Below are 22,985 nucleotides of genomic sequence, written 5' to 3' on the forward strand. Positions count from 1 at the left end.
GTGGACATCCTGAGCCATGCCTGACTCGCTGTAAAAGCTTACAAGAGCTGCCTTGATTAATCTCCTATGCTGTCAGGGAAATTGGTGTTGTGTGCACCTGTGTAGCTCAACTGATAGTAAGACAGCTGGGCAACAGTGGGTTTACTCCCTGTGTAGCTCAACAGGTAGCATGTGTTATCTGGGACCACATGCCTCCCATTGTGATCACAGATGCGATGCTCTTAAAAATAAAAATATTAGCAAGTGCCTTGCATTAGGTAAGAAAATTATTTCTACCAAGTGGGCAATATTTTGGGGACACTGGACCCTTAGGCGCAACAAAGCACCTATGTTTATCTGGTTAAAGGAATAACTTGAAATTTCGGAAATATGCCTTCTTGCTAAGACTTAGTTGAGAAGATACCACCCTCTGTGATATGCTGTATACTAAATATGAAGCTGGGGCCAGAGGATGGTTTTGCTTAGCACAAAGACTGGAAGCAGGGAAAAACAGCCGGGCTCTTTACCAAAGGTAAAAAATCTACCAACACCACTTGGATCAAGTGGGAGGGCCTGTTTATGGCCTTGCCACCCTTCCAATTAATATGATCTCTAAGATTTTGAGCATGCAAGAACACACACACACACACACACACACACACACACACACACACACACACGCACACACACACACACACACACACACACACACACACACACACACACACACACACACATGCGTGCACACACACACACACACACACACACACACACACACACACACACACACACACACACACACACACACACACACACACACACACACACATGCGTGCACACACACAAACATGCTCCTTTCATTTATCACACAGCCAGGTGCTTGGAACACGTTACAATGCAGATGAAAACTTATTTTAAGGGATTATTCCTAATTTACTGTCAGTTGTTGCTTGCATGTGTAATGACATCATAACATGACATCAGGGCATGTGTCTGTTATCTTTACACACACTCTTACCATCCACAGAAGCTCGTTTGGGAAGAATTGTGATGGCGCCCTCGGCCACTCTCTCCTGGCCGATCACAGGAGAGATTTTGGACCCCCAGCTGTCTGAACCCACCCACAGGAAGTGACCGGTCTGGTTGTTCCTTTTAGCTGCATCCAACACTCGTCTGTTTGACGGAAAGACAGCAGAGAATCAAAACATTTATGCAGCCCAGAAAAAGTCAGCTGAAAAGGGCTGATGGTTGTTGGCAGCCTCAAGCTCCATGTTATTGGTGGCTAAATGCCTTTCTGAGGTTCCCTTGAGCAGGACAGTGAACTCCTCCCTCCACCTCAGTAACTGTAGCATGGGCTTGGCAGTAACAGCTAAAGGATTACACAGTATATATTAGGAAACGTTTGATTTATTGAGGAGTAACACTTAATGCAACAGCTGCTACTGACTACCTGGCTAAAGGGCAATTCAACAGAAGTGCTTTTTCATTATAACTTTATAAACCAGTAGGTTAACATCTCTTGTAGTTACAGTCACTTTGGTCACTACTGCTTTTAACTTCTTTTTTCTTTCATAAAGTGAAGTAAAAAATGCCACAGAAGGTGTTTCTAAACCAAAAGTAAAAGTGTAGGCAGCAGAAAAGTGGGGCAGTTGTTTAAGTGCACAGCACGTACCGTATGTCGTCCTCATTAGCGAACATGATGATGGCCCTGGCATTGGAGGTCTCCAGCAAGCGTCTGATGATCTTGTCAAACTCCCCCGGCCTGGGCTCCCTAGGGATCTTCAAGGACTGGGCAATACACACACCACCTGAGACAGAGAGGGAGAAAGACAAAGAGGGACAGAATTTATTATCTGTTTTTTAGTCACTGATTTGCATTTTTTTTTTTTTCATTTTGTATTCATCACTCATATTCTGTTGCTCTCCCTTAATTTGTCCTATACCCAGTTCATAAAACTGATCCAGGGTTTCCCCCACCAGTATAAGACTCAGGTGTAGCGCCTAAGCATTTTTGCACAGCAACTAAACCCGATAGAGAGAGAGAGAGAGAGAGAGAGAGAGAGAGAGAGAGAGGATACGGTATTGGCCCTAATATAAGACAAATACTTTTTCTGAAACTTGGGTTTTAAAAAGTAGGGATTGTTTTATATTTCAGGCCTGGAGAATTATGTGTACGGTCATTACAACAGATATTCTTTTTGAATACAGAGAGTAGCAGTGTAACGACAATCTTTTGCAGAGTGTCGCATTATGGGTTATTTGTTGCCATATTATGTTAAGTTTGTCTATACTGAGTCTTTTAGAGTTACTCAGCCTTAAAAGTGTTTGGTTTTAGTCCAGTTTAACCTGCAGAAGTTTATGAAGGCTTGTTTAACATGTTCTGCTTCCACAGAGGAAATAAATTTGTGACCAGCGAAAACAAGTTCTAAGCATCTCCCAACATCTTTACCGCAGAAATAAACCAGACAGAAAATCGGACAGCAAAGAATTACTTCTGTCACAGATGATGAGCTATAAAAGCCTGAAGGCTGAAAATTGCTTACTGTCAAAGAAAATAATTATGCGAGAGGAATGAGAGTGAGAGAGGAGTTGACTCACTCAGTAATTCAGTCAGCTGACCAGTGGACTGTGGGAAAGAACGCTGTCTACAGACGTCCAACTTAAAAAAAATTGGGTAAGCAGTCAAACAATGTTACATGGTCAGATTGCTATGGAGGATGAGAAAATTGCAGTTCAAATCCATTCACTGTTTTTTTTCTAATGTTATTTTGTATGGCAAACAGCACGATCACTCAAAAAAATGATAAGTACTGCCTCGGGTCATAATGCTTACTTCATCAGTGAGCATATTTGTTTTACATTTCTTCTTGCTAACGTCTGTACTGTGAAAAACAAAAACCTGTGTTGTTTTCTTATAAATATTGTAATGATAATGGTCCAAAATGTGAAAAGGCATATTTTTACATTGCACAATGCCCAAATGCCCTGACCAAACAACTCCCCCCCAGGCCACCACATTGCTTAAGCCCTCCAGAAACCTAGGGAAAACCCTGTTTTCTAAAACGTTGTAAACACTTAATGTCAAGACCTGTGGTGCATGAAATTGATGTGGTTTTACACTTTCACCGGACTTAGTCCTTTTAGACGATTAGTGGATAGTTGGCGTGAGTCACAACCACCTTAGAATAACTAGGAAAATCCAAGAATAATCCTAGTCAGAAGATGAAACAGCACTGACAACGGGATTTTGGGGAATGCCAAAACACCACAGCAACAAGCAATAAGCTTGAAAGGCAATATTTTTAAATATATGAGGATCACAGACTGCCACATTAAAAATTCATGGCAGATAAGAGATTTTATGAAATAAAAGTTGGAGAGTTCGGTGAGAGGAGAAAAGGCATGAATTACAGAAATAAGGTCCAGCATAAGAGAAGGGAAATAAAAGAACAGCGGGAAGAGAAAGGAGCAGGGATGATGTCACAATGGGAAGTAAAAAAAATTGTAGAAAAGGAAGGCAGGGACAGAGAGAAAGGAAGAGGAAGAGGTTGAAATACACAGTGGGGAAGAAAGAAGAGGCAGAAAGAGTTGAGAAACAGCAATATTGGACAGGAAGTAAAAAGAAGGAAGAGACAGAGACTATATTGAAAGGAAATGTTGGTAGAGGTGGGAAGTGTTGACTGCAACAGAGGTAACAGCGAAAAACAAGGGGAGGGAAGATGAATGGGACATCATTATGATTCAAAATCATGTCACCACGCTCAGTGTAAGTCCAAGGAAATATCCTCTGTACCCACTTCCCACTCTTCACAGGAAACAGCAATAACAGCAATTCTTTCAGTTACAATATTCGATAAGGAAGATTTTTGTTACCTTGTTCTTTCCTTCTCTCTCTCTCTCGCTCACACACAGACACACTCACACACTGAATCCAATGTCCCATACGGTTCATACTTTATATATTAGCACTATACTTTAAATTAGCTCTTTATTATATCATTAGCTCACCTCAAGCTGTAAAGGTGTGTGTGTAAGTGTGTAGGATTATGTCAATGTTATACATTACATCTGCAATGTCTTTAACCAGTGAACAATGTATTTGACTGTGTGCATCCACACCATTTATGTGTGTCATTCTCATTTTTCAAAGCACATTTGTGTGTGCATGTGTGTGAGGGAGTGTGAATGATGTCCCCTTTCCTCCCCGTCTGTTCCAGCCCATTTATTGAACATCTGTACAGTCTGTCGCTTTCACTATATCACACCCCTTAATCACACACACACACACACACACACACACACACACACACACACACACACACACACACACACACAAACATTCGTACCCACGCAGATACTGCATGAGTGCTAAAACAAATACTCATTAGCCTCAAATTAAAGCGTCACAAAAGTGACAAAATCTGCACAGGCACCCTTGTCTACCCCTCTCTCTCATACACACACACACACACACACACACACACACACACACACACATACACACACACGCGCGCACACACACACACACACACAAGAGAAAAATACTTGGAAGTTCTCAAGGATAATCACTAACTTGACATGCACTTTTGTGTACATACACAAAGATCGCAAATTATGAGGAAACAAGGCATACAGTATGTACACACACACATGCACAAGTGCTGATGTTTGCATTTTCCCACCACTGTCCTTGGATCAGTATAAAAGTGATTAAATCATCGTTTGTTTTATAGCCTTGCACCCATCATCAATAACTGTCCCCTTGGAGAACAGACTTCCTAGATAAAGACAATATCAAATTATGTCTCTGCGTTTGTGTGTTTATATACACACACACCTAACTGTCAGTGTCTCAGCCAAATTCACTGCTACTCCTAAAACACTTCTCATCTTTGATGTGCCAAAAAAGCAGCTTAGTAAAATGCTGTGAAAATAAAAAGGGGGCTTTTGAAAAGGGATATTTAACATTAAAACCCTTGAAGAACACGACATTCCAGGCAGAGGATTTGTTTCATGTTGCAAATTAAGAGACAAACAATACTACGTCAAAACCTTGTATATGGCTGGAGCGCGTATGGTCAATGTGCAAAACTGAGGACATAGTTGAAAACTGTTATGTAACCGCTGTTAACTACTTTTTTCAATGGAAATTGGCTGAAGCCTGATTGAAAATTTGAAAAAAAGATTAAATAATAGCCTAATTAGTATATTCATATTCATATTTATCTCTTCAATCCTACTCTCTGTGCTCATCTGCTATGCTATGATTTGGGCTGTTTTTACTTTTATTAAGATCACTCAGAGAGAAAATTAGAAGCTTATTCCTGTCTATGTCAGCTGCCATGCGGTCAATTGAATGAGACGCAATGAGAGCTGCGTCTGCAGAGGGAAAGCCCGACCTTGCACTCCCGGGGCAATGCTGGCATCTCTCTTCTACGGAACGTAGCTAGGGTTTGTCAAAAAAGTCACTAGATTTGTTGCTAGGTGCTAAAAAGGTCGCTACAGGGTTCTGAAAAGCCAGTAAATCTAGCAAAAAAGGTGCAAAGTGGGCAACAATGCCTGTAAACGCCCTCTGATGATGTAACAGAATCAGTCGAGTAACATGATCATTCAGTCACGCAGCATTCGGCTTACAAATGGTGTAACTTAAGCACTCACTCAGTCAGTGATAGACATTCACATTTACAGGACTGGCCCTGCTGTTGAGGCCCAGCCAAAAATGTAAAGAAAAAGAGAGACAGATGAAAAAAATCCTCTAAACAATAATACCTAAGCTATTTTTGAGGCCTATCCTTCTGTGTTGTCTTTTGAACTCCTAGTATGATAAAAAGAGTTTGGTCAGATGTGAAAAAGTGTTCTTGTGAACTACAAGCCCCCATATTGATTTTAGTAAAGATCTGGGATAAAAACCCACATTTCAGGTACCTAGTGTTAAAGCTTTTTGCAGGCCAAATCATATAAATATCCGGCTGCCAAATCTTTAACAAGAGAAGAGAGAGAACTGTGACTGCTGATATCAGATACTCCGTATCATATGTATAAACAGAATAGTAAATACATGATTTGGCAGCCAACATGTCAATTATGTTCCCCATTGTTGGACAAAGTTTAAATTGGTTGATATATGTAGAGGAATCAAAGTGTAAAAAGTTTTTGAATCCTTCTCAACCTTTCAATTGTTATGGAGAGAATTATTTCACTTTTCTCTGATCCCTCAAAGCACAATCTGCATAATTTGGCTTATTGTGTAAAAACTGAATAATTAGTTATTTGGAGGCATCACCTCACATGCTAGGCATGCTAATGTGAGACCAGTCAGAAATTCTTTTTATTTGTTTCAAATAAAAGAATCGCCTTAGCTGTATTGGCTCACAGTAATAGATAGTCTATTACATAATTCACCAATTGTAGAACATTCATCTATAATTGGCTAACTGAATTATGGGCACTGCAGTGGCATGAAAAAGTTTGGGCAGCCCTGGTCAAACTTTCTGTTACTGTGAATAGCTAAGTGAGTAGAAAATGAATTGATTTCCAAAAGGCATCAAGTTAAAGATGACATATTTAATATTTTATGCAAGATTACTTTTTTATTTCCATCTAATATAGTTTCAATATAACAAAAAACCAAAAAGGCCTGAAATAAACGTTTGGGCACCCTGCATGTCAGTATTTAGTGACACCCTTTGGCAAGAATCATAGCTTGGAAACACTTTTGATAGCCAGCTAAGAGTCTTTCAGTTCTTGTTTGGGGGATTTTCGCCCATTCTTCCTTTTAAAAGGCTTCAAGTTCTGTGAGATTCTTAGGCCGTCTTGCAATTACTGCTCTTTTGAGGTCTATCCACAGATTGTCGATGATGTTTAGGTCGGGGGACTGTGACGGCAATGGCAAAACATTCAGCTTGCACCTCTTGAGGTCGTCCATTGTGGATTTTGAGGTGTGTTTAGGATCATTATCCTGTTGTAGAAGCCATCCTCTTTTCATCTTCAGCTTTTTTTTTTTTTTTTTTACAGACTGTGTGATGTTTGCTCCCAGAATTTGCTGGTATTTAATTGAATCCATTCTTCCCTCTACCAGCAAAATGCTTCCTGTGTCACTGGCTGCAAAAAAAGTCCAAAGCATGATTGTGCTTTACAGTTAGAGAGGCATTTTTCTCATTAAATTGTGCACCTTTTTCTGCCAAACATAACTTTGCTAATTGTGGCCAAGAAGTTCTTTTTTAACTTTATCAGTCTACAGACCTTGTTTCCAAAATGAATCAGGCATGTTTAGATGTTGCTTTGCAAACATCTAACCCTGAATTTTGTGTGGAGGACGCAGGCAAGTTTTTCCTCTGATGACTCTTCCATGAAGTTCATATTTGTGCAGGTGTTGCTGCACAGCAGAACTGTGAACCACCACTCCGGAGTCTGCGAAGGTCTTTTTCAGTCAAACAGGGATTTTGATTTGCCTTTCTACTAATCTGGCAATCCTACGAGCAGTTCTCTCGGAAAGTTTACTTGGTCTTCCAGACCTCAACTTGACTTCCACGGTTCCCGTTAACCGCCATTTCTTAATTACATTACGAACTAAGGAAATGGCTACCTGAAAACGCTTTGCTATCTTCTTATTGCCCTTTCATGCTTTGTTGGCACCAATTATTTTAATTTTCAGACTGCTAGGCAGCTGCCTAGAGGAGCCCATGGCTGCTGATTGTGGGACAAGGTTTGAGGAGTTAGAGTATTTGTAAAGCTTTGAAATTTGCATCACTCGGCTTTTCCTAATGATGACTGTGAACAAGCCATACCCCTAACAAGCTAATTAAGGTCTGAGACATTGGTAAAAGTTATCTGAGAGCGCAAATCTCTTGGGGTGGCCAAACTTTTGTATGGTACTCCTTTCCTGTTTTTCACCCTAAAATTGTTCAAAAAAAAAAATACACTAATCCTACTTAAAATGTTAAAAAGAATGTGTCACCTTTAACTTTATGCCTTTTGGAAATCAGTTCATCTGATCCGATTATTGAGGGTTTAATGTGGAACAGAATGTGACTGATTCCTAATTCTTTGCGTCTGTTTATGTGTATGTGTGCCTAATTTGTTTACCTCTCTGTGTGTAGGTGTGAATTATATTTTTGTGAGCCTAAATGCCCATTTGTGGGTGTATGTAGGTGTCAACCCCTGAGCTGGAATGCATGCATACAAGTGCAGATTAGCATGCATTTTTGTGTGTATGTGAGTGTGCATTTGCATCTGGCTATCCCCTCTGCAGCTGTTGTGAAGTTGTGATGATAAATTTGATTTTAACTGCGTCCAACGTCCGAATGAAACCCTTATAGTCGTAATTAACTCCATTCTGTTTTGAGATTAAATTCATTCTGTTTTAGGACAGGAAACACTGCTGTCTCAACATTTAATTAACAATCCGCTTCCCGCCCACACGCTCCTCTCTCTGCACCATTTCATCTATTAACCAAAGGACACATGAATGATGAGAAAAAAAAATCAGCAATAATTCTCACTGTTTGTATCTTGCGACTTGTCATTTTCTTCTCACCTTCAGCTTGTCAAACTTTTCACGGAGTAAATCTCCAAAGAATTTAAACAATGTGAAAAAAAGAACAAAAAAGTCATAGTTCACTATTTCTTGGGGAATCTAACTACCTATTTTACAATACATTTATTATAGGAGTGTACCATAATAGCACCAAAGTGTCTCAGTCACAAAATACTAAAACCTTTGAAAGCATTGAAAGATAGTGAGGGAAACAAACTAGTGGCTGCATTAATAATTAGTGCTAAAGCAAGTGCTGACAAACAGGAATCCACGGAAGCCTGGAAGTTCTCTTAAGAACTACAATTACATGTATGCAACAGACAATAGGAACACCTGACACCTGAATCCTGTAGAAAGTAGGGCTGCTACACACAACTTAATTTTTGAGAGATTTTTAGCTAATTGCAGTGGTAACAATTACCTGCCTTTTTATTTCTGCCTCTCCTTTTTTTTTTAATCCATTTTCACTTATTGTTCACTGTTTACATCATCTGTTGTTCTTTACATTTCCTTTTCTTTTTCCACTTTTTTTATCCTCTTTCTCGTCTTTATTTCCCAGATGTAGATACATGTTTCAGTTATAGCTGGGTCATCCTCACTGTTTTTCTCTACACACACGCCTTGTCTATTGTTACTATAAGCACATTCAATATGCCTGGACCAAATGAGGGGTTCTCTGTGTCCAGCAAATTCATACAGGAAGAAATTAATTTCTTTCTCCAGTGTAGCACGCATTTCTTTGATAAAACCACCCACTGCCTTCACCCCCACACAAACACCTGCCAGTGAACTGATACTATGAGAAAATTCTCACACAAACATAAAAGCACACACAAGCACACTGATTTTGACACACTTCCTTTCTCTCCAAACCTCATTAGCACTGCTTCAAAATTAAAAGTTGCCCTCTGCTTCTCCATGCTTTGTTCATGGCTTGGGGCCCTGCAGCGTGGGCCTTTGAAGTCACTGATTCATGTGTATGTAAATGTATGCGTGTGTTACTTTTCAAACATGCTTTTGTGAGTTTGTCTTATGGTTACCAAAGAAAGGAATGCCAATGCATGTACTTGTGTGCACTTCCAGCAACTATGTGCACAACACACTTGCTGGGTTTTTTTTCCTTTCCTTTGCTTGGGTGTGGATTAAGTGATGCGGTAAATATGGTGTTCTGCATTTTTTTTTCGCTCCAAGATGAAACCTCTCCCCAGGCTTGCTAATGAATCATTGACAACACCCACGGAACCGCTGTCCCAAGAAATTTACATCCTCCCATTAAAATATGCCTTTAAGGACACAGGCCTCAGAGCCTCATATGGGCTCGAAAACTTAAGACGGTCCTAACCTGAACCCAAAAAGATGCTGCTCAGACCAGAACTAAGCCTGAGGTAGAAAAGCTTTTGTGAGTCCATAACTGTCTAAAGCCTGAAATTACTTAAAAATTTGCTGATAATGAAACAGTGATAAGGGTATGGGAAAATGGCCAACATTGTTTCAGTTTACAGAAATCAAATTACTTTTGGTAAATATTTGCTAAATTAGCACAGTGTGAATACACACTGAGATGAAATTATGAGAAATGTCTCCAGAAGCGCTGTGAGTTATCAGAGTATAAACTGAGGCGGCAGTTTGAGACAGCAAATGGATATTGGATATTTGTAATGATCTAATGTGCACATAATAAAATTTTTCAAGTGGTGCTCAGACAAAATACAATAATTTGTGGTGTCTATCTAAAAAGCTAATTCTCAGTCTAGCCTCAGTATATTATAGCAGAATTTAATAATACAGTGACAGCCGTTGGAGTTATCCTTCAGGCTGCGTCTATTTGGTGAAATTATTATAATTCTAGACATTGCAGAAATCTTCCTTTCCTGGATTATGTATTAATATTGCAGTGGTACCTGCTGTACTAGAGTAAATGTTCCATAGTTACATTCAACTGGCTCAGGCAAAGAGGAGGAGATCATACAAAATAAAACCTGGCTGCCAGCATCCACTAAAGCCACTTAAAATTTAGCTTGTTTCAAAATTTCCACAGCTTCCCAGTTGGGCAACACTTAACTTTAATCCCCTTATTCCGCATTCATAAACAGGATATAAACATTCACTCTATAAACACCATAATATAGTTGTTTTGTAAACAGATATAAGTGTTTATTAATGCATCAACAAGTATAACACCTCCTGTGGGCTCCCATAAGATAATACATGATAATAAATGACAATATAGTAAAACACAGTTGTAATAATATCAAATGTACATTAAGAACTTAAAATGTCCTTATATCTGCTTGCAGCTACATTAAATGTGTTACAAACTATTAGATAGCGGTATACTGCTTATACATGTTAAACAGGGGGACTTACAACAGTTTGTCACACAGGCACTAATTCACGATTCTTTCAATCCCATACTGTCCTGTGTTACACAAACTTCTAACCTCTACTGTACAATTTATTGTACAAGATGGAAAATTCAAGGACTGATTTGTGTAAATAAGTTAGGGGATATATCTAAATTATATTAGCCTTTTTTTAATGCTTTGTGGAAAGAAAGATGTGGTCCAAAATTCGACCTGTAGGTATCTATATAAAGTATACACCATTTTTGGGTTTATTTAACTATTTAGCCTCTATTTATCTAGATTATGTGACATTTTCCCGTCTTTCATTACATTAATATTGCATTGCTGACCAATACCCCTTCTCACCCATCCACCCTGCATGAGTGTTATATAAAGAAATAGCCATGCCGACTAAGGTACATCTGCATTATTAATCAAATTAGTCGTGGACCTCCTATGTTAATGTATCTGTCTTGTGTTAGTACCGGATACATTGACGGTAGCATGGTACAATTATTCGTTCCTGTCTCTTTTCTCCATTAACACTGAGGTTGATGAGAATCAGTATTTTGTGTTGTCACTCTGACAGCTGAAAATAGGACCAAATTTGTATGCCAATATAAATTACCTCTATGGGGTAAAGTTGCAGGGCAGCAGCTCTGCAGATTGGCAGAATTAAAAAGCAGGACTTTTTCTCCATCTTCCCAGTACACAGATTTCTAAACTTGCACGGGAAGAACAGATTGGACGTTGTACAGACATTGGACAGCTTCCATTAATCCTGTGTGTGTGCATGTGTGTGTGCAGCAGAGAGAGATACAGGGGAGAGGATTTGGAGGTTCAAGTAGTGAGAGTGAAAGTAGAGAAACACAAAAAAACACAAGGGAGACACAGGGTGAGTGAGTAAGAGAGAAAAAGAGACAGAGACAGGATCGTGGCCTTTTAACAACTCACTTCTCCTCCCATCCCATACAAAATGGGGATGTGTGTGTGTGTGCGGGGAGGTAGGGGGTGCGTTGGGGTGGGGTGGCAGGTCTGTCTTCACCACAGGAGTCAACCAGTCTAGCTGAAGTCAGCACTTGCTCAGGTCTAAGGGGAGACAGCTGCACACCTACTGCATGGAGCATTGTGTGCGTGTCAAGTGTGTGTGCAGGAAAGAAAGAAAGAAAACCTGTTTGTGTGCGTGTCTGTGTGTGTCTGTGTGTGTCTGTGTGTGTGTGTGTGTGTGTGTGTGTGTGTGTGTAGCCACTTCTGTGGTCCATCCACTCTAACATTTTATACACACAGTACTTGTGTCTGTGTCATCCATACAAATTTTGGTAAAACACAAGTGACAAGTGAGTGCAGACGTAAAAGCGATAAAGCAAGTGTGAATGTTATGCAGATGGATAAGCATGGTCCAGACATAACTGCATAATCTAAGTACAGAGGGAGTGCAGTAGCCTGTCAAATGAACTGTTTACTATCAATACTATGGTGAGGGTTGACAAGTGCAACTTGAGACCAATTCTGTGAGTCTCCAGGCAGGAGACAAGTCAGTTAATGTCTCCATTGAGTCGTCTGACCTTCTGCCACCTATCACGCATCACCAATACTTCCAATCAATCAGATTAATCCGGCTGGCTTTCTGCTGGATGGTGGGAGACCGAAGGTGGAATTGGATGAGACAGACATTGATGACGAGGAGCTCGAGGGGGCAGACGGACTGAAGGACAGAGGGGAAAGAGGTAGGATAGGCGGCGACAGAGATAAAAGAGAAAGGAGAGGAATCAGAAGGTGGTGAGCAAGAAATGGAATAGGATGGAAAGATGAAAAGATGTAGGGTATGAGGTGAGGGTGGGGGGAGATAAGAAAGGGATGATTGGATGTCAGACCACAGATAAAAAGCACAAGGTCAACGTTAAGCTCAGAGATCACAAAGAGAGGACATGTCCACTTCTCTGTCCAGTACTCACTATTCCCCTCTCTGTCTCTGTCTTTGACTTATCAGTGTTGATTTCTCTTTCTTCTTCTCGACTCTTGCCAACCGACTCTCTCTTTCCCTGAGAGAAGAATTTCCTTTCATTTCTCTGGCATTTTTTCTCCTGCCTCGCTCTCTGTCTCGCTCTCTCCTGCACACACTATCTGACAGTAATCAGACATCCAATTACAGCAGTGCCCTCAGACCAGGGCTATGTGTGTGCACATGACTGTGTGTTTGTGTGAGTGTGAGTATATGTGCTGCAGCTTTGCTGTTTTTTTCTGAACACAAACACACAGACACACACACACACACACACACACACACACACACACACACACACACACACACACAAACACTAACACAGAGACACACAAACAAACACACACACCAGTGGAGCCTAAGATCCCTGCTGATGCCCGTTTCTCCCCAAGTAGGGATGCCCTGCTGTCCTCCAGCTCATGTCTTATCTGTTGATGAAGGATCTCACACATATACACACACACACAAGTTCACACAGATATATTGCGAACATACAAAAATACTACAGACATGTCATCAAACAGAAAAAAACACGGACAAAGACATATACACATAACAGAACATATTGTAACACAAATACACAGATGCTGACTCACAGACTTACAAGGAAAAATTTACACACTTATGCATACACACATACAGGTTCACGCACACTTATACACACACAGTGTAAGTGTGGAACAGTGTAAGGCAGAACAAGGACCTTAACAAGAATATGCCGTTGCATCTCACCTACTGTATGTGTTGCTGTGGTGTCACACTCCCGACAGCGGAACGGATGAATGAAAAACTAAAAATTCTATTGTAACTGCTGATGTTTATTGTGACCTTTCTGACTACCAGGCATATCAAGACTGGAAAAGATGTAATTTGTCCTCCAGGTTCGCTTTTTTTCGCATTCTAAACCACAAGAATGTACACACAGTTGCATATGAATATGATTAGTTCATACATGTAACAATAATTATCTGCATCACTTGAAGCCGGACATAATTTCATTAAATGAGATACATTCAAGTAAAGGGATTGGGAATTTATATTTGCTTTGGTTACAACAGAAGTTCAGGACACGTGGGTTTTTGCATAAAGGGTGATCTGTCTGAATTACGCAGAACTTATGTTATTGACAAACAAGTGGGTGGAATTGTAGGTCTGAAGTATTTACACTTGTCCCAGAGATGTCAGTATGGGGAAAGGATGCTTTGTTTCTCATTAACCGTCCAAAATATGTGTAAAATATGTTCTATTTTTTACTGGTTCAGACATTTTCATACATTTTAGATATATGATATATATATAGCAGTGTCTTGTATTGTGGAATGGGCCAAATGTTTGACATGGAAATAAAAGATATAAAAACTAAAGGCTGATTATAACCCAATATCCTACATTCTATTTCTGTCCAACACTGACGGAATAGCAAAGAAATATACAGTAGCAGTTTCTTACTAAATATTAGAAAGTGTAATGGTTGCTCCAAAGAAAGAGAACCATATAGCTGCTGCGCTTTTTACATATACTGTATACTGTATCTAATGGAGTATGGTTTCTGCAGCTGTTAAATTATTCCCCAGGCAAATACTTGATGATTCTAACAGATCCCACAAACACACCAAACAATCATTTCCACAATAAGAAGGGCTCCACCAATCATTCAGGCAGGCTAGAGCACAAAAAAGCCAGAAACGCAGTTCATAGCAGTTGTGTTTGAGTACACACACAAGGACACACTTCTTTTAACGGTTTATCAATGTTTATCTCTGTCAAATCAACAGAATCAGTCACCCAGCAGTACGCAGAGCCCACTGTGAAATGAAAATTGTGCATCAGCAAGTTAATGTTGTCATTTGTAAGTGACATTTACAATGTTAAACTAAATACGCACTCACACATACATTAAATATTCAATAGGAACTTCATTGATAAGTCAACAGCACATACACAGCCAGCCCATCAACCAGCCCATAGAAACTTCAGCCAGTAATTTGTTCCTATTAGAATCTGCTATAGATGGGAGACATTATGGTTTTTGAATAGCAATGACCAGACAGGCTTATTGCTGCTGATAGCATCTATGTGGGCAAACGTGACGCCTGAATGGCAATGAAAAGAAAAAGCCTGGCTGTCTGTGAAAACATTATGGGTTGTGCATACGTGTGTTAGTGTCTGTATAAGTGTCTCTGCACGTGTCTGTGCACGTGTGTGTGTTCACTGCAACAGGCCTTCACACCTGACACTGGCACAGGCTATTGTGCGCTATGCTAATGAATTGCCACAATTAGATGGGTGGGATGGTAACACTGTGTGAGCTTTTCAAACACTGGAAATGCTTCTCTTTTTCTCTCCTTTTTCCTAACAACAATTAAAAGATGGATGTTACGGGGAGGCATGCAAACATATGTCTGAACTGTGTTGTTTTAGATATGCATCTATGATGAATTCATTTACTGGTATTGCAGGATTTTGTGTCAGTTCACTCAATGGTGGAGTCAAATTCATGTGCCTCAATTTCTAAATTTTGTCATTACAGTGTAATGTGTATACTTTAGTGTTACAAAGGCAGTTGGAAAAGTGCATATGGTTGTATCTGGAGGATTTTGAACAAAAACAGCATTGTTCCTAGGCAATTATTGGCATCCACTGAACAATTTGGAATCCTGCCCTCCGTGAAGAAATATTTCTCTTTAAGTAATTTTCCTGGAATTTTTGGAGGTACAAGCAAACTTTTAAAGGTGAATGGTTTTCCAACCATACCCTAAATCCTATACCCTAAACTTTATGCAATCCTGCCTATAGAAGAAAACCCTCTACCTACTCCCTCTTAACGAATTGTGCAAGAATCCGCATGGTTTTTCTGACAATTGTTTTTTTTTTAATGTTGGAGCACCACTGGAAAAAATGGGTGGGTTTTGACCACACACCACAAATTATAGAGAGACGTATTTCACATGGAACATTATTCGCTTTAAAATGGTGGAATCAATGTTCTACCAAATTGAATTACATGGGGGCTTAACCTGTATGTTAAGCAATTACATGGAATTGATCCAATTTTTTCAATGACACTGAAAACATTTTAAAATATCAGCCTCTGCAGCATTCTGTGAGTCTCATTCAAAGGGGTCCAATCCAATACATTATACTGTTTTCCTCACAGTGAATATAAAAAAATGCCTTATTCCTTGGCCAGGTGCTGTGAATGCACTATTTCTTTGGCCAACACCGCATCATGTATAGATTTCACCAGATCAATATGTTTTGCAAATTAAGTATTTTTCTGGTATTGATATGCACTCAGTTGGCCTAGGGCTCTCCTTCTTCTAGCAGCAGTGGACGTAATGTTTACTGCCAGAACCTTAGATGACAAGATAAATAAAGCTAAAGCAGTCCTGCACAGACGTACGAGTCACAGAGCTCTATTTTCACGATGGAGCATAGAGGGGCTTTGCGCTGGTGAAGTGACATTTTTTGACAGACACAGAAAGGTTGTTCTCTCGGCTGAAAGCATTTGATATAACAGTGACCTGCCCTGAACTTCACTGCACTTAAGTAGGCGGAGAGGTGCAGGAGGAGTGTGTTAGTAGCGATAATGCAGCAGAGCAATTTTAGTGTTAAGGATTCTGGCGATTTGAGCTTGCACTGAGTACCTGCTCAGACCATGTCATAAACACTTTGAACAAAGTGCGCTGGAAGGAGAAGAGGTGATCCTCAATTTTCGTGCCAGGCCCAAAAACCCATTATCAACTACGCCACAGTTGTGTCTGTTCAGTAGATTACAAAAATAGTGGCCACTATCTGCATGCTCAAAAACTGGGCAATTCATATGCAAAAACAGAACCTACACAGAAAGTTGATCTGTTTATTATTTTACTGTTTTTTTTGTGCTCTTCTGCTAATAGTTTAATAGCAGAAACAGTAATTATTATAAATGAACTGCAAACAGTGAGTAATAATGTACAATAACAGGGAACAATAATGCAGGAGTTGTGCAAGGAACTCTAACAGTCAGTTAAATCAGGTATGTAGAGTATGTATTTAGTATGTAATCAGTTAAGCAAAGTCTAGTATCCCCCAGATATGTTCTACACAGGATGAATATATACAGTTAGTGTCCATCAGCAGACATAAACCACTAGGCCCTACTGTGTGGAGATGTTTTAGGTTTGTTCTTTCACTCGCTTGTTTGCTGTTTGCTTTCCACCCCTGTGGTGAACAGCAAGACCCTGCCTACCATTCATACAGCCTCTTCCATCCTATCAGTTTAGCTGAAGGTAGCTAATGGTGGTCAAGCGCATCTTTCTCTTTCCACTGCCCCTTTGATTGTCTCTCTCTATTTCTATCAGTATTTCTTTCCCTCTCTTTTCCCCATTCCTTCAAGCTTCTCCTCCTTGACTCCCAGGGAGGGATCTATAGCATATTGCAGGTCTTTCCTTCATCTTTCGTCTTCATCCGTCCCTCCATCCTCACCCTCTCCAATGCAATTGGTATCACGCTGTGCTTCCAGTACCTCACTTATCCCTCCCCCCATATGCATCATCCCTTCATCCTACCAAGTAGTCAGTACATGATCTATGTGCCTGTCTATCCAGGTTTTGATTTTGTCTACTTTACTGTCAGCAGCAGGCTTTGTTTTGCACCTCCTCTCCCCTTTGCCTTGCTTCCCATCCATCCCTCCCTCTGTGCTCCCAGTGAGCGATATCAGTAGCACGTGGCTTGTCTTTACTCCATCTCACTTACACTTCCCACGACAAAAGTCAACAGTGAGTGTGTGTGTGTTAGAGCGAGAGAGTGACAACGGCTCAAATAGACACTGTCTATTGATTGATCCATCCAATCATGGCCTTTATATCACTACCATGTAGAAAATATTAGCTCTTCATTAACTTGGCAGTGGAACCAGCAGTCATCGCATGCATTGGAAAACATGTTACTCATCAGGGCAAGACTGACGTGGCAGTTTTCCACTGCAATGAGCTAACACTGGCTGTTTTTGAGAAGCTACATTAAACTTGTGAAAACTCGTTTTCTATGACAAATAACTGACTAGAAAGATATGTAAATAAGATAAATACACATACAAATGCACACATACAGGCACGGATTCACACACAAAATTGCCACCAGAACAATGAGTTGTGGAGAATGGCAGTGATGCCTGTAGAAAAAGGGTAGACACATATATTATGCCCGACAGACGTCACAAACACAACGGTATTTACACAAAGAGAGATACACGCAAGCATCCATAAACACACGGAAACTCAAACACACATTCACACTTTCAACTGCAGCTGGTGGAGCATTTTAGTTGAGGGAAAAGGGGTCAGTGGTGATGGTTTTACAGTTCTGTTAGGTGAGAACTTTAAACACCCAACCCTGACCAGAAATTATTGACGGATCACTGAATGGAGGAGAGGAAAGGAGAGGAAAGAAAAATGAAGAGAAGAGAAGAGGATCACTATCACCATCCTCCAGAGATGGATTCAGGACTTCTTTTCATTGAATAATGTTGTCATGGAAGTGAACATTCCAATTATGTGGTTGTAAAACTAACTCTTGTTAATTGAGGATATTGAGCCAACATTTATAAAAGGTTCCACCAGCTGGTAATTCCCTTGGAGGCCATAAAAAATAAATCTCTAAAAAGATAGCTGTACCTTCAGATTTCAAACACATGCACACCTGCACATAAAGACACACACACACGCTATTAGATTTCCCACTTGAGAGGGAAACAGATCAATCTGGCTTCTCTCCTGGGCTACTAGAAGTCTCTAGGATTGTTCTATCAGTCTGTCTGACTCACACCATTAATAAAATATAGACAGTGATTTTATATATGACACACAAATAACAGGTCATACCAGAGGGATATTAACAACAAATAAACAAAAACATATGTTTGTGTGTGTGTGTGTGTGTGTGTGTGTGTGTGTGTGTGTGTGTGTGTGTGTGTGTGTGTGTGTGTGTGTGTGTGTGTGTGTGTGTGTGTGCGCGCGTGTGCATGTGTTCGTGAGGAAATTTACACTTCGGTCCTGAATAGGAAGCAGTGTTCGCTTTGTGCTGTGTCAAATATGAGAAAGTACATTATGAGTGAATACTCCACTTTGTTCATCCAGGCAATGTGTCCGATTCTGTCATTGACACAAATTGTGATTAACTCAGAGCTACCACAGTCAGGTCAGTTCAATTGGTCTTGGCTGGTCATTATCTGAGTCTCAGCTAATAAAGGGGAAGAGAAAGATGGAAGAGTATGAGCATAGCATCGTTACTGTCAATCAGATTTCTCCGGTTCCGGTTTAGTAATCTCTGCCATCTTGTGAGCTGTTTGAAGACAGAAAAGTCAAATTTGGGCAATGTTGAGCTCATTTAACATTCCAAGTAACTCTGACAGTATTTTTACTACTGGGCTAACCTTTATGTATTTCCTATTTTTACTTTTTTTCTGTGTATTTTCTGTAAAATGAGGCTAGAAGACCTGGGCTATGTTTAAAAAAATAGTAATCATCAATCCCTAACTGTATACATACTTGTGTACATGTACATGTGTGATGCCATTTAATCAGTTAAAGGGTGTGTGTGTGGTTCTTCCTTTGTCCGTCTTTAACTCTGTGGGAGTCTATACCTACTGTAAGTTTGAGTACTGTATATGAGAGGTGAGGGTTAAGGTGTTTTCCTTTCCCTCTGTTCCCATTAAAGAACATCAAAAGTGATGTGTCTCTCTGCTGGGTGCCCTTTGACCCCACGATGCAGGGAATGTGAGACTGATCTGCTCTTCTGCGAGCCCCCATGCTGCTCGGGGCCAATCAAGTGGCCACATAACACCATTATTTCAGCCTTCCCCTCTGCGGGGGTGTCAGTACCCAGCCATCGATTCCCTCACTTCTTTAATCCTGCTCTCTATATTCATCTTTCCTTCTCACTGTCTACCCCCTGCCTTTTCATTCACTCATTCCTCCCACTCTGCTTCACTCTTTCTCACTTTCTCCTGCAATCAACTTTGACCATCCCATTCTCTCTACCTCCATCTTGTCCTCATTCCACCCTGATCTCACCAACCCTCCTGTTTTTAGAGACTCTATATCAATCTATCCCTTCCTCAAAGGCCCTTGCGGCCAAGGCTCCATAATGAAATCTCAGCGAGCCTTATTGTGTTGATTAAAGCTGTCAGAAAGGAACTAAGAGAGGAAAAATACAGCCGGCAACAGGGGAGAACAAGGGCTCAATGGTGCGTCTCCAATGCCCCTGTTACAGCTACTGTTTAGCCTTCCTTCCTTTCTGTGTTTCTTCCTTTCTCTCCTCCTCTCTCACTTTCTTTGTTTCATTCAGTTTATGCACACACACCCTACCTCTTTAATGGTCTCTCACTCTTTCCATCCTCCATGCCTCAGCCTCTCTCTCTCCATCCATTTCAATGTAAGCAGCACCTCTCACGGTATGTTCAATACCCTCCTGACCTTAACTTAATGTAGTTCTGTCAAACCACATCTGCCTCTCAAGCCGCTCTCCGCGAACAATTTCTCATAAACATTAACACAAAATATTGTTTTAGTGTTACTGGTCTGCAACTACATAGTCACAAAATGGTTCATTTGCCCTTAAACAAAAAGAGTAGGCAATGTGTTTCTTGGAAATAATGTGATTTGCATTTTCTTTCCTTAGCTCACCAGTATATACCCTCTACTGAAATTTTGCATCAGGCCTACAGAAAGCTATTACAGCTGTCTCAGTCAAAAGTGAGCTTTCACACCTAAAAAGTGAATCACAATAACTGACTGAGAAAATAAACAAACAAACCTCTTCTGACTGCAATGGTATTGTAAACCAGGCTGAGAACCCAGACTTATATGTTAGATATTTTTATAAATAACAACTCATCAAACTTAAGTGACAGAGTTTGTTATTCTGAATTTATCTTGCATCAAGCCTTAACAGCAGAGAAGCCAGATTAAAACATCAAGCGGTTAGTCAGGCTGAACCCTTGTATGCTCCTCCATAGTTTAGCTGCAGCCGGTGGCCCATGCAGACATTAGTTCTTACATTTAGCAATTTATTTGAGTGACTAATAACGGCAGGTAAGCTTGAAGCACTGCCACCTCGATAAAGAGTGCCTCTGCTAACAGCAGAAGAAATTCTGACATTTTAATGAAATATAATACTATGCTTATTAAGCTCCAGGGAAAACAAGGAATACGCACACAGCAAATGTCATGTATCTAATGAGTGAAGTGAATAGTTATAATAACTACACTGACAACAAAAACAACGAGCAACATCACTTTCACTTTGTAGGAATTGTGTAGAACAGGGCTTCCAAATGTCTGAAAAAAAGAAACCCACCTTAGTTTTTCCAAGCTGAGAAAGTAGAGAGAAACGGCCCAATCAGTCACAATCAGGTGCTGATGTACGAGAAAAAAAATGCAATGCTTACCACCTCTGCTAACCCATTTCCTGGGGGAAACACACCAATAGGTGCACCATCAAATATGCTTCCCATCACCAATATATGACGCAATAAACTGGCAGCCCAGCAAAAATGATTATGATCCAAAATAGGTGTAAGAAAAATTCCAAGAAAAGAAAAAAATGGAAACTCAGCTAAGGAAAGACACAGGAAGTAATTTTCAAATTGAAGATAACAGCAGAGAGCAAGTAGAAGAGGAAGACAGAGAGGGGAATCAATTTAGAGAGGAGAGCGGGTTGCCTGTAGTTTTGCTCAGCCGCGCAGTTTCAAATAAATAGGCTAGCTAACACAATTTGCACCACTTCAGAACCACAGCTCTGATGTATTGAATGTGTGCTCAACACACATAGGGATATTGACATGTAAAATTGTTTACAAGTTTGGGATTTGCACCATATGTCAACATGCAGTCTGTAAATCTAGTTACTAACATATCATAAAAAGATTTAGTATTGACTTAGGAATTCAATCTCCCAGTAATACGCAGACACCCAAACTTAATGCAAACAACAAACAGAAAGGGCAGAGCACACAGGAATGATACATGAATACACTCACTATGAAACTAAGGTAAACACACACACACCAAGTCCCCCACAGCAAAAGGATCAAGCATTATCATTACCGGGTAGCCCTGGAAGGTGTGTTCTCCAGAGGCTAACCCCCTATTACCATTACATTAACAGAGAAACAGGCGTATGACAGCTCAACGTGGCTGAAAATCAAACGTTTCTCTTTCAATTACGAAGATGACAAAGAAACCGTAGGCAATCTATCCGGACATCCACAAGGGGTCCTTTGAGGAGGCCTTGGAAGCAATCTAACTCTATGCCCAAGACAGATCACCTAGCAGCCCGTCCAGCTGGGTGTAAAAATCTGTTGAATTTTCCAGGGTCATTTAATGAGGACAATGCAAAACAATCACTGATTCTGTCACTTTGTCGTAGATTAAAAGGTGCTGCAAAAGTTGAAAGTTAGACGGATGGAAGGTGCTTAAGTGCTTTCAAATGGGAAACATACATGCTATTGCCGATGAACATGTCATCATAGACTATTTGAATGAACCTAGCACTGAACATTTAAAGAGGACAAGATTTACATTTAACATTGTGCACTTATGAGAACTTTTTAAATTTAAACAACACAGAATAAGAAACTAGTACATAAAGTCATAAAAGCATGAGACTCACACAAAAAAAAAAAAAAAAACAAAACAAAAAATTGGAGACTGTTCCCAACATAATACCTGCTTGATATGGAAAGATGAATAAAATACTGTGTGGGCAAAATATGAAAAAATAAAATTTTAATTCTGTCCAAAAAAAATTGTAGCAGTGCCTGCAAATTCATAAATGGGTTTAAATTGACAGGGACAGGATCAGCATAATTTACAAAAGGTACAAAGTTCCACTTTCCGATTCTGCTTTCGTTTACACTCAGTTCTTACTCTTACAGAGAGTGACCGACAGCGACTGCAACAATAGTATACAGTAAGCTTCAACTTCAAGAATGACAACAATAGTTAGTTGTTCTTTCTGTTCAATACAAAAAATGGAAGAAATACCCCTAGTTTCCCCGTAATGATTATTAGATAAAGAAGTGTTCGGTAAACATATAAGAGCCTACTTTATTCTTTTTAACAAGAAAGTAGCAAAAACA

The 22,985-nt window shown here is 40.0% G+C and overlaps 1 protein-coding gene across 4 annotated transcripts in view; it reads right to left on the reverse strand.

Moving 5' to 3' along the window:
* grm8a (glutamate receptor, metabotropic 8a) overlaps window positions 1–22,985 on the reverse strand; it is a 225,922-nt gene that overhangs the window by 64,454 nt on the left and 138,483 nt on the right. For all 4 annotated transcript variants that reach the window (XM_040146236.1, XM_040146245.1, XM_040146264.1 and 1 more), the window contains exons 3-4: window positions 1,652–1,787; window positions 998–1,152 (exon numbers count right to left, since the gene is read on the reverse strand). In XM_040146236.1, coding sequence (XP_040002170.1) covers window positions 998–1,152; window positions 1,652–1,787 — 291 coding nt within the window. The remainder of the gene's footprint in view (window positions 1–997; window positions 1,153–1,651; window positions 1,788–22,985) is intronic.

Source organism: Xiphias gladius, chromosome 2 (genome assembly GCF_016859285.1).
Source record: "Xiphias gladius isolate SHS-SW01 ecotype Sanya breed wild chromosome 2, ASM1685928v1, whole genome shotgun sequence".
NCBI lineage: Eukaryota > Metazoa > Chordata > Actinopteri > Istiophoriformes > Xiphiidae > Xiphias > Xiphias gladius.